This window comes from Ranitomeya imitator, chromosome 2 (genome assembly GCF_032444005.1).
Source record: "Ranitomeya imitator isolate aRanImi1 chromosome 2, aRanImi1.pri, whole genome shotgun sequence".
In the NCBI taxonomy this organism is placed as follows: domain Eukaryota; kingdom Metazoa; phylum Chordata; class Amphibia; order Anura; family Dendrobatidae; genus Ranitomeya; species Ranitomeya imitator.
The window spans coordinates 120198982-120215504 of NC_091283.1; the positions used below are offsets into that span (position 1 = coordinate 120198982).

The 16523-nt window shown below is 41.4% G+C and overlaps 1 protein-coding gene across 3 annotated transcripts in view; it reads right to left on the reverse strand.

The window, feature by feature from the left end:
- The window catches only part of GRIA3 (glutamate ionotropic receptor AMPA type subunit 3), a 512289-nt gene that overhangs the window by 105210 nt on the left and 390556 nt on the right, over nt 1-16523 (reverse strand). For all 3 annotated transcript variants that reach the window (XR_011317998.1, XM_069747185.1, XM_069747184.1), the window contains exons 6-7: nt 10561-10722; nt 6808-6975 (exon numbers count right to left, since the gene is read on the reverse strand). Coding sequence is in view for 2 of the 3 variants with exons in the window: in XM_069747185.1 (XP_069603286.1) it covers nt 6808-6975; nt 10561-10722 (330 nt within the window). In the remaining variant the exon portion in view is untranslated. The remainder of the gene's footprint in view (nt 1-6807; nt 6976-10560; nt 10723-16523) is intronic.

Sequence of the window (16523 nt, forward strand, 5' to 3'; positions counted from 1 at the left end):
GACCACAACGAAAATCAGCCACAATGTTACACACTCTGTTGTTGTTGGCAACAAATGAGATGGCACACACGCAGGACTGTCACTGAAGCGCAAATGTAAATATTTATCTCCCACTGATTTGTGTTTGTTTTTTTTAAAAGGGAGACTTCAGAAAAAAAAAAAATTAAAAAAAAATTATTTTTTACAGAAGAATTTATAAAACAAATAAAATGAAATGATTGTTTCAGGGAGAATTTAGGAAAAAAAAAAAAAAAAGGCTTTGTAGGGCCCACTGAGTGAGAGAGGACGCACACAGGAGTCAGGAGTGGCACACAAGCCCAGAGGCCAATATTAATCTCCCACCGATTGATTTAGTTATTTTTTTTGGTAGATTTTGGAACCCAAATCAAGCAAAAAAATTAATAGGCTTTCTATGGCCCACAATTGGGGAGAGAGAGAGAGATGGCACACCCAGGAGTCAAGACTGGCACACAAGCAGAAGGGGCAATATGAATCTCCCACAGATTTTTTTTTTTTTTTTTTTTTCAGGGAGATTTGAGAGAAAAAAAAATACAAAAAAAATGATTTTTTTCAGGAATAATTTAGAAACCAAAGAAAATAAAATGATTTTTTCAGGGAGAATTTAGAAAACAAATAAAACAAAAAATAGGCTTTCTAGGGCCCACTGAGTGACAGATGACGCTCACAGGAGTCAGGAGTGGCACACAAGCCCAGAGGCCAATATTAATCTCCCACTGATTGATTTAGTGATTTTTTTTGGTAGATTTTGGAACCCAAACCAAGCAAAAAAATTAATAGGCTTTCTATGGCCCACTATTTGTGAGAGAGATGGCACGCTCAGGACTGGCACACAAGCCCAGAGGCCAATATTAATCTCCCACTGATTGATTGATTGATTGATTGATTTTTTCAGGTAGAATTATGAACCCAAATCAACCAAAAAAATAAATAGGCTTTCTATGGCCCACTATTTGTGAGAGAGATGGCACGCTCAGGACTGGCACACAAGCCCAGAGGCCAATATTAATCTCCCACTTTTTTTTTTTTCCAGGGAAAATTTATAAACCCAATAAAAAAAATAATAATAAATAGGCTTTCTATGGCCCACTATCTGAGAGAGAGAGATGGCACGCTTACGACTGGCACACAAGCCCAAAGGCCAATATTAATCTCCCACTGATTGATTGATTGATTTTTTCAGGTAGAATTATGAACCCAAATCAACCAAAAAAATAAATAGGCTTTCTATGGCCCACTATTTGTGAGAGAGATGGCACGCTCAGGACTGGCACACAAGCCCAGAGGCCAATATTAATCTCCCACTTTTTTTTTTTTCCAGGGAAAATTTATAAACCCAATAAAATAATAAAAAAATAGGCTTTCTATGGCCCACTATCTGAGAGAGAGAGAGATGGCACGCTTAGGACTGGCACACAAGCCCAAAGGCCAATATTAATCTCCCACTGATTGATTTATTGATTTTTTCAGGTAGAATTTAGAACCCAAATCAAGCAAAAAAATTAATAGGCTTTCTATGGCCCACTGAGTGAGAGATGGCACACACAGGAGTAAGGAGTGGCACACAAGCCCTGAGGCCAATATTTTTCTCCCACTGATTGATGTTGTGATTTTTTCTGGTAGATTTTGGAACCCAAATCAAGCAAAAAAATAAATAGGCTTTCTATGGCCCACTGAGTGAGAGATGACACAGACAGAGATGGCACTCTAGCAGAAATGTCAATCTTAATCTCCCACAAAAAAAAAAAAAAAAAAAAGGAACTGTCCTTCAATTACTATCTCCCTGCAGTAATCTCAGCCAGGTATGGCAGGCAGCAATAAGGAGTGGACTGATGCACAAATTAAATAAAAAGTGTGGACAAACAAACAAGATAGCTGTGCAGAAAGGAAGGAACAAGAGGATTTGTGCTTTGAAAAAAGCAGTTGGTTTGCACAGCGGCGTACACACAGCAATGCAGCTATCAGGGAGCCTTCTAGGGCAGCCCAATGAGCTACAGCGCTGAGGAAAAAAAAAAAAAAGGAGCTTCCACTGTCCCTGCACACCGAAGGTGGTGTTGGGCAGTGGAAATCGCTACAGCACAAGCGGTTTTGTGGTTAATGGACCCTGCCTAACGCTATCCCTGCTTCTGACGAAGCGGCAGCAACCTCTCCCTAAGCTCAGATCAGCAGCAGTAACATGGCGGTCGGCGGGAACTCCCCTTTATAGCCCCTGTGACGCCGCAGACAGCAAGCCAATCACTGCAATGCCCTTCTCTAAGATGGTGGGGACCAGGACCTATGTCATCACGCTGCCCACACTCTGCGTTTACCTTCATTGGCTGAGAAATGGCGCTTTTCGCGTCATTGAAACGCGACTTTGGCGCGAAAGTCGCGTACCGCATGGCCGACCACGCACAGGGGTCGGATCGGGTTTCATGAAACTCGACTTCGCCAAAAGTCGGCGACTTTTGAAAATGTTCGACCCGTTTCGCTCAACCCTATTCATGACCTATGCGTTGGGTAAGTCATCAAAATAAGATCGGCGATGGTTCAACACCCAACAGCCCCACAATGTAAGCAATGTATGCAGCAGAACATCACAGCTTTGTAGATTATTTGTCACTGCTGAGTGCTGAGTAATTTATCTTCCATTCACCTGATAAGGTCATGAATATGTAATTCCCAGACAACACCTTGTATCTAGAATTCTGTTAGATTTTTAGTATACCTCCAAACCCGCAACACCTTTTCTCTTCTATTTCTCATATGTAAACAATTAGCTACAAAACATTCCATTCAAAGAGATAGAACACAACTCAGATGAACCAGAGCTTTCCATTACTTGGACTCTAAATATTCACTCTCATTACTGCCCTTTCCATTGAGAGATATATTACAATCAGTGCAAATAGATATAGGAACGAATACAATAGGCACACTGGCGCTCCTAGGGTTAAAATAGAGATTGGTAGCTGCAAGTGGAGAAACAGTTTCTGTGCAAGTTCTGTTACTGAACTGAATAAAAAGGAGAAAGCAAGAACCACTGCGCTGCAGTAGGAGTAATAAGTAATACTCTTGTATTGTAATGAATGCGGTAAACTTAATCTTTACTGCCACTATGTGAACTTACTTCAGTCATCCGATATGATCACACTGAGTCCGTGCTGGGAGCAGCTGGTGTGCGAGGAGGCCAGGGGGTAGGGAGCGTCCTCCCATAGGGTGGACGGCACAAGTGCACCAGGAGCTGGTCACATTTTTAATTTTTTATTTAATTGAATCATATCCCAACACTCCATCCTGATTGATTTTTATTTACATTTTCTACATCAAACCTGCATTTTAATTAATATGGGTAATATACTTGTCAGTATCATTAGCAGTCAGGAGAGATGAGGGTGCCGCAGCTATATAAGGATGGGTAGGGGTAGCAGCCGTAACCCTGATGAAGAAGGACCGAGCCCTTCGAAACGCGTTGGTCGGCTTGTCTCCTCCATGCACCCGTCTCTATCAGCTTTCCCTCTCTCTCGCTTTGGCGGTACTTCCGGCCAGGGCCTGCCGTTAGGTTCTATCCCGTCACACTCCTGCTCACCAGCTCCTGTTTACTTGTGCCATTCGCCCTATGGGAGGACGCTCCCTACCCCCTGGTCTCCCCGCACACCAGCCGCTCCCAGCACGTAGTTCACATAGTGGCAGTAAAGATTAAGTTTACCGCATTCATTACAATATAGGAGTGCTACCTATTACTCTTATTGCAGCGCAGTGATTCTTGATTTCTCCTAGATATAGGAATGGTTGCAATCAAAGGCAATATATCTCTCATTTATCTAAATCGTTTTAGGTAATAGAAGTTAATGCTTCGATTTGTTGCCATGGGACCAATTCTCTTTTAGGTTTATTTTGATAAATGTGTCAGTAAATATTTTTTTTTACTGTACAATTTATAAGCTTGCAAAAAAAGCTTGATTTGTGTTGTACAACATTATGATTTTAGACTTATATTTAGCTAAAGAACCTCCCAACCTGTTTGTCAGACATGACAACACCCACTACATGTAGCTGTATGACAACCAGTTTGTTTCTGGGTGACAGATGGTAGGTAGATTGTAAGTATGTTCACATTTCTGCTGAAGGCTCCATTCAGAAATTTCATCAGATTTAACGAGAAGAATCCAATCCTCTCCACTCTGCAAATCCCTTCATTGACTCCCAATTCCACAACGAATCCAGGTCAAACTACTAACAATGACCTGCAAGGCTATCCAAAATCTGTCTCTTCCGCACATCTCCAAACTAATCTCTCGATATCTACCCACATCTACTCTCTGGTTCACCTAAGACCTCCTTCCCTCCTTCACAGTCGTACAGTGGGGAAAATAAGTATTTGATGCACTGCTGATTTTGCAAATATTCCCACCTACAAAGAATGGAGAGGTCTGTAATTTCAACTGAGAGAGACATAATTTAAAACTAAAAAACAAACAATCACATTGTACAAATTTAAAATAATTATATTGCATTTTATTGCATGAAATAAGTATTTGATTGCCTACCAACCAGCAAGAATTCTGGCTTTCACAGACTTGTTAGTTTTTCTTTCAAAAGCCGTCCTGCTCTGAACTCATTACCTGTATTAATTGCACTGTATAAAGACACCTGTCCACACAATCAATCAATCAATCACACTCCCACCTCTCCACCATGGCCGAGACCAATCAATCTTCCTCAGTCTGGGCTCCATGAAAGATCTCGCCTTGTGGTGTAAGGATGATTCTGAGAAAGGACAGGAATAAGCCCAGAACTACATGGGAGGACCAAGTCAATGATCTGAAAAGAGCTCGGACCACAGTCTCAAACATTAACGTTAATAACACACTACGCCGTCATGGATTAAAATCCTGCAAGGCCCCCATGCTCTTGCAAGCACATGTCTACGCACATTTGAAGTTCGCCAGTGACCGACTGGATGATCTAGAGGAGGCATGGGAGAAAGTTATGTGATCACATGAGACAAAATAGAACTTTTTGGTATCAACTCCACTTGCTGTGTTTGGAGGAAGAAGAAGCATGAGTAAAACCTCAAGAACAGCTTCCCAACCATCAAGCATACTTTGGGGGTGCTTTTCTGCAAAAGGGACAGAACAACAGCACCGTATTGAAGGGAGGATGGATTGGGTAATGTATTGCAAGATTTTCTCCAATAACCAACTTCCCTCAGTAACAGCGTTCAAGATGAGTTGTGGCTGGGTCTTGCAGCATGACAATAACCTGAAACACACAGCCAGGGCAACTAAGAAGTGGTTCCATAAGAAGCATTTTAGGTCCTGGAGTGGCCTAGCTGGTCTCCAGACCTCAACCTAATAGAATGTGTTTGGAGGGAGCTGAAAACTCAATGTTGCCTAGTGACAGCCCCAAAACCTGGAAGATCTGGAAAAGATCTGTATGGAGGAGTGGGCCAACATCAATGCTGCAGTGTGTGCAAACTTGGTGAAGAACTACAAGAAAATTTCTGTCCTGTGTAATTTCAAACAAAGGTTTCTGTATCAATAGTAACTTCTGTTTTTCTATTGTATCTACAATACTAAATACTTATTTCATGCAATAACGTGCAAATTAATTATGCAAAAATCATGCAATGTGATTTTCTGAAATTTTTTTTAAGATTCTGTCTCTTACAGTTGACGTTTACCTATGATAAAAATTACAGACCTTTCTATTCTTTATAGGTGAAATAACGTGCAAAATTGGCAGTGTATCAAATACTTTTTCCCCACTGTATGTTCCTCCCCAAATCACCTCAAACACTTCTCCTGAGTATCCCCCATCCTCTGTAATTCTGGGCCGCAACACGTCAGATTATCCGCCATATTCGTAACCTTAAGATTGAATTTGGAAACTCATCTCTACAAGAAAGCTTACAGCCTGCAATGACCTCGCTGCAACCTCACCACTACCCAGAACTGGTGTAAAACCCCCCAACCTACTGTCTCCTTGCCCATTACACTGTACAAGAGCATGGCCCTCTCTTTTCTGTAGCAACCTGTCATTGCTAGCTTGTTCACTGTATTTTAGATTTGTATGTTGTATGTAACCCCTTCTTATGTACAGCATCATGGAATAAATGGTGCTCTGCAAATAAATAATAATAAAAAACTAAAATGACCTCCCATATACAGTATGTCAATGGATTCAGTCGAGAGTTGGTCATATTTGTCATATGACTGACATAGAACTGCATTCTGGTTTCTATTGTAAGGGACACAGAAACACAGATGGAGGCATAGCCGAAAAACATATAAAATACTTTTCAATGCTGTCAAATTAAAAATTTAGTGTAAAGAATGGATTCCGTATTTCATCAATACACTAAAGAAATCTATTGCATTTCCGATGATATATTCTGTCACATAATCGATTTTTGTAAATTGAGATGACTGTTTTAGGTATCCGAAAAATGCTTACACTAACATTTCCTACTTCAAATAAGGGGAGGGCGAGGATGGATCCTGGGAATGGGAAACTAACTAACCTGAATGATTATTTAAAGCAGAAATTGAGAAATAAATTTGATTTAAAATGATTTTTTTTCTGAAGTCAAGGTAAAGGTGACAATTGATCACAGCTATTAAAAAGAAAGAAAGACTAGGAAATAGGCATGGTGGAGTTTTAGCTGAAATTTTCAATCTTTTACTACCTTTTTTTCTTGTTTAGCGACAAAGACTACTGGTAATAACTCTTATGGCATGTTCACTTTCACCTATTGCAAATCGAACAGTGTACCCAAGCATCACATGGAAAACATTGCATATTTACCATCTTTAAGGCTCTCTCAATGTCTATTCCTTGGCTCCAAGGAACTGCAGGATTTGCTAGGCAGTCTCCAGCACTCCCCCGCCTTGACACATCTACTCGCTGTCTTCTTAGGTATCGAAAAGCCTCCGCTATTACTAACACAGCATCATGGGTCAAGGCTGAAGTGTACTAAAAAAAATTGTAAGAACATAAGTGACATAGTCATACACAGAAACATACATAACAACAGGGATAAGATGCTTCATGGGAAAATATGTTAAGGGAAAACTCAAATTTCTGCAAAATTTTACAAATGTGATATTTGGTATTTATTGACTGTAGGGTTACAGGGCTACATTTCTCAAAATTATGTAACAGAAAAACAGTCTTGCTGCACATATTAATTGTGTAGGCTGCTTTGGAAAATGATGAAAACTGCATTGTCATTAGTTGTTTTTGGCAATAAGGACAATTTTCTTTTTACTAAATAAAATAAGGCCCATTGTGTACATCCAAATCATAACCCATGTCAATCTAATATATAAAGCTGAATGTGTGTATGTGTATGTGTGTGTGTGTGTGTGTGTATGTCCGGGATTGGCATCTGTACCGTCGCAGCTACAGCCACAAAATTTTGCACAGTCACACGTCTGGACCCTGAGAGCGTCATAGGCTTTGTTGTGAGGCGAAATTTTAACCCTGCACGTTCCAATTCACCAAACAATTTTGCCCCTATCTACATAATGGGGAAAAAATTGAAAGGAAAAGTGTTGGAGGCGTCGCAGCTACAGCCACAAAATTTTGCACAGTCACACGTCTGGACCCCGAGAGAGTCATAGGCTACGTTGTGAGGTGAAATATTAACCCCGCACTTTCCAATTCACCAAACAATTTTGCCCCTATCTACATAATGTTGGAGGCGTCGCAGCTACAGCCACAAAATTTTGCACAGTCACACGTCTGGACCCCGAGAGCGTCATAGGCTATGTTGTGAGGTGAAATTTTAACCCCGCGCTTTCCAATTCACCAAACAATTTTGCCCCTATCTACATAATGGGGAAAAAGTGAAAGGAAAAGTGTTGGAGGCGTCGCAGCTACAACCACAAAATTTTGCACAGTCACACGTCTGGACCCCGAGAGCGTCATAGGCTATGTTGTGAGGTGAAATTTTAACCCCGTGCTTTTCAATTCACCAAACAATTTTGCCCCTATCTACATAATGGGGAAAAGTGAAAGGAAAAGTGTTGGAGGCAAATTGACAGCTGCCAGATGTGAACAAGGGGGACTTAAAGAATGAGAGCGATGGCGCCAAAGAGTATATACCGTACAGTTGCTAAGGTGGGGCCCCGACATGGGATACTCACCACACACGGGGATATGAACACACACACAAAATGCGCCACACACTACCACATGCTTGAACACATATTACCCTCAGCACACATTTCACCACACATACACCAACCTCGCCACATAAAAATCGAAACACAAAAGTCGTCACTCAAAACTCACCACGCACAAAACTCGCCACATGCAAAAACTAGGCTCACGCAAAACTCACCACAAGTGCAAAACTCACCTTATGGAAAACTCGCCACACGCAAAACTTGAACACGCGCAAAAATTGCAACATGCACAAAAGTTGCAACACATGCAAAAGTTGCCTCACACAAAACTTGCACATACTCAAAAGGCACCACACATAAAACTCGCCACGCGCAAAACTCGCCATGCGCGAAACTTGCTGCACACAACTTGCTACACTAACCTGTCACATGCAAATCGACACACAAAAAGTTGCTACACGCATGTTGCCACACAAAACTCATCTCACAAAAGTCGCTACATGCATGTCGCCACATGCAACTCAACACACACAATTTGACACATGAAACTCGCCCTAAAACACACACAAGTCTGGTATTATCCTTCAAAAATAAAAATCTGATTAATAAGCAGACAAACTGCAAGAGCAACAAATGTACCATATAGGAAATCCGGCAGCTGTCAGTCACATGACCTGTCTATTATGTGGATGTGTGAGCTAATATATACTGCCAGGGGGGAGGGCTTCCTGTTGGCTGAGGATTTATCAGGCTGCCAATAGCAACCAATCACAGCTCAGCTTCTATTTTGCTACAGTTAATTAATCTGAGCTCTGATTGGTTAATATAGGCAACAAAGGACATTCTTAGTATAACAAAGCTTGTACTATATGAAAGAGGAGATGACACACAGGTATATATTATAAACAGGAGGAGATGACATACAGGTATATACTATATACAGGGGAGATGACATACAGGTATATACTATATACAGGAGATGGCATACAGGTGTATACTATATATAAGGGAGATGACAAACATGTATATACTGAGGTGAAAATGAGGGGTGTGAGGTGAAAATGAAAAGGTGTGAGTGCAAAATGAGAGGAGTGAGGGAAAATAGTAAAGTGATCGGAAAATGACAGATGTGACAAGTGTTAGGGGGAATGAAAGGAATGAGGGGGAATGAGAGGAGTGAGGGGGAAAATAAGAGGAGTGAGGGGGAAAATGAGAGGTGTGAGGGAGAAAATGAGAGAAGTGAGGGGGAAAATGAGAGAAGTGAGGTGCTATAACTAACCACAGATATGTACTATGCCCAGGCAATCTTGGGCTCTTCATCTAGTATATATATATATATTGGACTGATGAATAGCAGAAATAAAGATCTGAAGTGCTTGCATATACAGTACAAGTTCTTCTTCAGGGTTAAAGGGAATCTGTCATAATTTACATGCAGTCTGGTCAGCATTGTTTAGAGAAGGCAAATCTCAGAAGAATGATATACAGTATATGTTCAATGGAAAAAAATCAGTACAACTTTTGTTTTATTAATTTAAATCTCTGGTGTATGCATAGGAGTCCAGAAGCCAGTCCTATTCATTGACTGACTATTCTCATTCTGGGCCAGACTGTCAATCATGGAATAAGACCACCCCCTGGAATTCTTTTCTTACAAACACCAGGGATTTCAATGTAAAAAATACAAAGCTTACTGAAACTTTTTCCACAACAGTGTATATCAATCTGACCTGCTCCCCCTGCTTTATAACATCCCAAATCCATATTTTGACTTAGAACAGTTGTGTAATAGAGCTCAGCAATGTATAGAACTGTGTACCAACATTGCCTCTGCTAAACACACCTGATGGCTGCAAACATTTTCTGAAGGTCCGGGATTCCACAAATGAATTTGTAACAAGGCGTTCCTGTTCATTGAAAGCCATTCCAGGTAACTACCTAATGAAGCTGTTTAAGAAAAGGCCATGGCCATGGAGGATAAAGCTGTCTTCAAAGTAAAAGGTTTTTTTTTTGAAGAATCTAAGGTTTAACACATATTCTGGTTTGTTTGACATGTGTTTCTTACTGTTTGTTTCCATCGTTTCTGATATTGCTGCCTTCAGTCTGAATTTACAATGTGCATATTCCAATAAGGACAAAGAAAACCATTGCATGATCAAACTATTGTCGGCACTGCAATGGACAATGTTTCTGAGATTTGCATGTACTATTGATTTATAAAAGTTAAATGAAGCAACAATGAGCACTTAATATTTATATCCTTGTAGGTAAAACACAGTACTGCTTTTTCCATGGCCGCATGTGTCTATTAATGACATACATTGAGTGCAGTAGAAATAGAGAATGTTTTAGATAGCTGTCAGTGATGGTCGAACAGTGAATAAAGATTAATTTCTAGATAATTTCGGGTCTAAATAGACGACCGTACCTTTAATGGAGAATTTCTTGCTTCAGGAAACTCCCTCTCATCCAGACGTACCCATCTCTGGAGAAACTGCTGAACTAGTGGATTTTCATTATTGACGATCTGAAATCCAGTGACGTTGGCACCACCATGCATGACTCTCTCCAGTGATATGCTCGTGAAGCCCTGTGTTTAAGCAAATTAAAATAAATGGAATTAATTACTCAATTGGATCATTTTTTGTGTGACTTTCATGTTTGATAAGCAGTTGGGAAGCTCTGCAAATGCTACAATGCTATCATATTTTAGGCCAGATGGGTGCTTAGCATATGAGACAGGTTGCAGTGTTTCTGAGGGACATTACCATCATTTAACCAAGCTTCAAAGTATTTCTTGTCCACACATATAAAATCTGCTAAGCATGATCTGCCAAGCCTAGAACTGGGTCTATATAGGTCAATGATGCAATAAAAATTCCGGCCAGCCTTCAAATGTGTTCTGTAACACAACCTCCAACAGACCGATGGTTGGGTCAAACTCCAGTCCGACTCCTAATTATATACTTTTCGTTAACACACGCAGTTTGACTCTACAAATCTACCAATGCCACATTGTGCAACTTTTCTATGTTCATCCCAACACCTCTATCAGCAGGTTTTTGCTATTTAATCTAAAAGAAGCATAATGTAGAAACAGAGAGTCCAATTACAGGGATGTGTCATTTATTAGGCTGTGTGCTGTCATTTCAATACAACCATTATTTTATCAGCAGCAGATTATCACTACAGGACTAGGTCTCATGTGCACACCAGTCAGGCTATTCTATGTAACCCGCCCCCACCACTAATTGGCAACTTGAGCTGCCAGTCAGAGCTGTGGGTGGGGTAATACAGAGATCAGCATTCTGAGCACTGCTACATTTACAGTAGAGAAAACAAGGATTCTTTCAAAATTGCACCAAGCAGCCCAGCAAGTGATACACCGCTGGAATCAGGCTCTCTGTCTCTACATTATGGTGCTCTCAGATAACATTACCAAAACCTTGTTAGGGGATCCCTTTAACCCCTTAGTGACAGAGCCAATTTGGTACTTAATGACCAGGCCAATTTTTGCAATTCTGACCACTGTCACTTTATGAGGTTATAACTCTGGAACGCTTCAACGGATCCTGCTGATTCTGAGATTGTTTTTTCGTGACATATTGTACTTCATGTTAGTGGTAACATTTCTTCGATATTACTTGCGATTATTTATGAAAAAAACGGAAATATGGCGAAAATTTTTAAAATTTTGCAATTTTCAAACTTTGTATTTTTATGCCCTTAAATCAGAGAGATATGTCATGAAAAATAGTTAATAAATAACATTTCCCACATGTCTACTTTACATCAGCACAATTTTGGAAACAAAATTTTTTTTTGTTAGGGAGTTATAAGGGTTAAAAGTTGACCAGCGATTTCTCATTTTTACAACACCATTTTTTTTAGGGACCACATCACATTTGAAGTCATTTTGAGGGGTCTATATGATAGAAAATAATGAAGTGTGACACCATTCTAAAAACTGCACCCCTCAAGGTTCTCAAAACCACATTCAAGAAGTTTATTAACCCTTTACGTGCTTCACAGGAACTGAAACAATGTGGAAGGAAAAAATGAACATTTAACTTTTTTTTGCAAACATCTTAATTCAGAACCATTTTTTTTATTTTCACAAGTGTAAAAACAGAAATGTAACCATAAATTTTGTTATGCAATTTCTCCTGAATACGCCAATACCCCATATGTGGGGGTAAACCACTGTTAGGGCGCACCGCAGAACTTAGAAATGAAGGAGCGCCGTTTGACTTTTTCAATGCAGAATTGGCTGGAATTGAGATCGGACACCATGTCACATTTAGAGAGCCCCTGATGTACCTAAACAGTGGAAACTCCCCACAAGTGACACCATTTTGGAAACTAGACCCCTTAAGGAACTTATCTAGATGTGTGGTGAGCACTTTGAACCCCCAAGTGCTTCACAGAAGTTTATAATGTAGAGCCGTGAAAATAAAAAATCGCTTTTGTTTACACAAAAATGACCTTTTCGCCCACAAATTCTTATTTTCACAAGGGTAACAGGAGAAATTAGACCACAAAAGTTGTTGAGCAATTTCTCCTGAGTACACTGATACCCAATATGTGGGGGTAAACAACTGTTAGGGCGCACCGCAGAGCTTGGAAGAGAAGGAGTGCCGTTTTACTTTTTCAATGTAGAATTGGCTGGAATTGAGATTGGACGCCATGTCGCGTTTGGAGAGCCCCTGATGTGCCTAAACAGTGGAAACCCCCCACAAGTGACACCATTTTGGAAACTAGACCCCTTAAGGAACTTATCTAGATGTGTGGCGAGCACTTTGAACCCCCATGTGCTTCACAGAAGTTTATAACGTAGAGCCGTGAAAAAAAAAATTGCATTTTTTCTACAAAAATGATCTTTTTGCCCACAAATTTTTATTTTCACAAGGGTAACAGGAGAAATTAGACCACTAAAGTTGTTGTGCAATTTCTCCTGAGTACGTCGATACCCAATATGTGGGGGTAAACCACTGTTTGGGTGCACCGCAGAGCTTGGAAGAGAAAGAGTGCCGTTTTACTTTTTCAATGTAGAATTGGCTGGAATTGAGATCGGACGCCATGTAGCGTTTGGAGAGCCCCTGATGTGCCTAAACAGTAGAAATCCCCCACAAGTGACCCCATTTTGGAAACTAGACCCCCCATGGAACTTATCTAGATGTGTGGTGAGAACCTTGAATGCCCAAGTGCTTCACAGAAGTTTATAATGCAGAGCCGTGAAAATAAAAAATTTTTTTTGTTTTCCACAAAAAAGATTTTTTAGCCACCAAACTTTTATTTTCACAAGGGTAACAAGAGAAATTGGACCCCAAAAGTTGTTGTCCAATTTGTCCTGAGTATGCTGGTACCCCATATGTGGGGGTAAACCACTGTTTTGGCGCACGGCAGAGCTCGGAAGGAAGGAGCGCCGTTTTGGAATGCAGACTTTGATAGAATGGTCTGCGGGTATTATGTTGCGTTTGCAGAGCCCCTGATGTACCTAACCAGTAGAAACCCTCCACAAGTGACCCCATTTTGGAAACTAGACCCCCCAAGGAACTTATCTAGATGTGTGGTGAGAACTTTGAATGCCCAAGTGCTTCACAGAAGTTTAGAATGCAGAGTCGTGAAAATAAAAAATATTATTTTTTTCCACAAAAAAGATATTGTAGCCCCCAAGTTTTTATTTTCACAAGGGTAACAGGAGAAATTGGACTGCAATAGTTGTTGTCCAATTTATCCCGAGTACGCTGATGCACCATATGTGGGGGTAAACCACTGTTTGGGCGCACGGCAGAGCTCGGAAGGGAAGGAGCGACTTTTTGGAATGCAGACTTTGATAGAATGGTCTGTGGGTATTATGTTGCGTTTGCAGAGCCCCTGATGTACCTAACCAGTAGAAACCCTCCACAAGTGACCCCATTTTGGAAACTAGACCCCCCAAGGAACTTATCTAGATGTGTGGTGAGAACTTTGAATGCCCAAGTGCTTCACAGAAGTTTAGAATGCAGAGTCGTGAAAATAAAAAATATTATTTTTTTCCACAAAAAAGATATTGTAGCCCCCAAGTTTTTATTTTCACAAGGGTAACAGGAGAAATTGGACTGCAATAGTTGTTGTCCAATTTATCCCGAGTACGCTGATGCACCATATGTGGGGGTAAACCACTGTTTGGGTGCACGGCAGAGCTCGGAAGGGAAGGAGCGACTTTTTGGAATGCAGACTTTGATAGAATGGTCTGCGGGTATTATGTTGCGTTTGCAGAGCCCCTGATGTACCTAACCAGTAGAAACCCTCCACAAGTGACCCCATTTTGGAAACTAGACCCCCCAAGGAACTTATCTAGATGTGTGGTGAGAACTTTGAATGCCCAAGTGCTTCACAGAAGTTTAGAATGCAGAGTCGTGAAAATAAAAAATATTATTTTTTTCCACAAAAAAGATATTGTAGCCCCCAAGTTTTTATTTTCACAAGGGTAACAGGAGAAATTGGACTGCAATAGTTGTTGTCCAATTTATCCCGAGTACGCTGATGCGCCATATGTGGGGGTAAACCACTGTTTGGGCGCACGGCAGAGCTCGGAAGGGAAGGAGCGCCTTTTTGGAATGCAGACTTTGATAGAATGGTCTGCGGGTATTATGTTGCGTTTGCAGAGCCCCTGATGTACCTAACCAGTAGAAACCCTCCACAAGTGACCCCATTTTGGAAACTAGACCCCCCAAGGAACTTATCTAGATGTGTGGTGAGAACTTTGAATGCCCAAGTGCTTCACAGAAGTTTAGAATGCAGAGTCGTGAAAATAAAAAATATTATTTTTTTCCACAAAAAAGATATTGTAGCCCCCAAGTTTTTATTTTCACAAGGGTGACAGGAGAAATTGGACTGCAATAGTTGTTGTCCAATTTATCCCGAGTACGCTGATGCACCATATGTGGGGGTAAACCACTGTTTGGGCGCACGGCAGAGCTCGGAAGGGAAGGAGCGCCTTTTTGGAATGCAGACTTTGATAGAATGGTCTGCGGGTATTATGTTGCGTTTGCAGAGCCCCTGATGTACCTAACCAGTAGAAACCCTCCACAAGTGACCCCATTTTGGAAACTAGACCCCCCAAGGAACTTATCTAGATGTGTGGTGAGAACTTTGAATGCCCAAGTGCTTCACAGAAGTTTAGAATGCAGAGTCGTGAAAATAAAAAATATTATTTTTTTCACAAAAAAGATTTTGTAGCCCCCAAGTTTTTATTTTCACAAGGGTAACAAGAGAAATTGGACCCCACAAGTTGTTGTCCAATTTATCCCGAGTACGCTGATGCCCCATATGTGGGGTTAACCCACTGTTTGGGCGCACGGCAGAGCTCAGAAGGGAGGGAGCACCATTTGACTTTTTGAGCGCAAAATTGGCTGTCGTATTTGGAGACCCCCTGATGTACCTAAACAGTGGAAACCCCCCAATTCTAGCTCCAACCCTAACCCCAACACACCCCTAACCCTAATCCCAACCTCATCCATAATCCTAATCACTAACCCTAACCATAATCACAACCCTTACCCCAAAACAACCCTAATGTCAACCCTAACCATAACCCTAATCAAAACCCTAAATCCAACACACCCCTAATCCTAATCTCAACCCTAACCTCAAACCTAATCCCAAACCTAACCCTAATCCCAAGCGTAACCCTAATGCCAACCCTAACCCTAATACGAACCCTAATCCAAACCCTAACCCTAATCCCAGCTCTAACCCTAACTTTAGCCCTAACTTTAGCCCCAACCCTAACCCTAGCCCTAGGGCTACTTTCACACTTGCGTCGTTTGGCATTCCATCGCAATCCGTCGTTTTGGACAAGAAACGGATCCTGCAAATGTGCCCGCAGGATGCGTTTTTTGCCCATAGACTTGTATTGCCGACGGATCGTGACGGATGGCCACACGTCGCGTCCGTCGTGCACTGGATCAGTTGTGTTTTGGTGGAGCGTCGGCACAAAAAAAGTTCAATGAAACGTTTTTTTGTACGTCGCATCCGCCATTTCTGACCGCGCATGCGTGGCCGTAACTCCGCCCCCTCCTCCCCAGGACATAGATTGGGCAGCGGATGTGTTGAGAAACTACAGCTGCTGCCCACGTTGTGCACAATTTTCACAACGTGCGTCGGTATGTCGGGCCGACGCATTGCGACGGCCCCGTACCGACGTAAGTGTGAAAGAAGCCTAACCCTAAGTTTAGCCCCAACCCTAACCCTAAATTTAGCCCCAACCCTAACCCTAAATTTAGCCCCAACCCTAGCCCTAACCCTAGCCCTACCCCTACCCCTAACCCTACCCCTAACCCTAACCTAACCCTACCCCTAACCTAACCCTACCCCTAACCCTACCCCTACCCCTACCCCTAACCC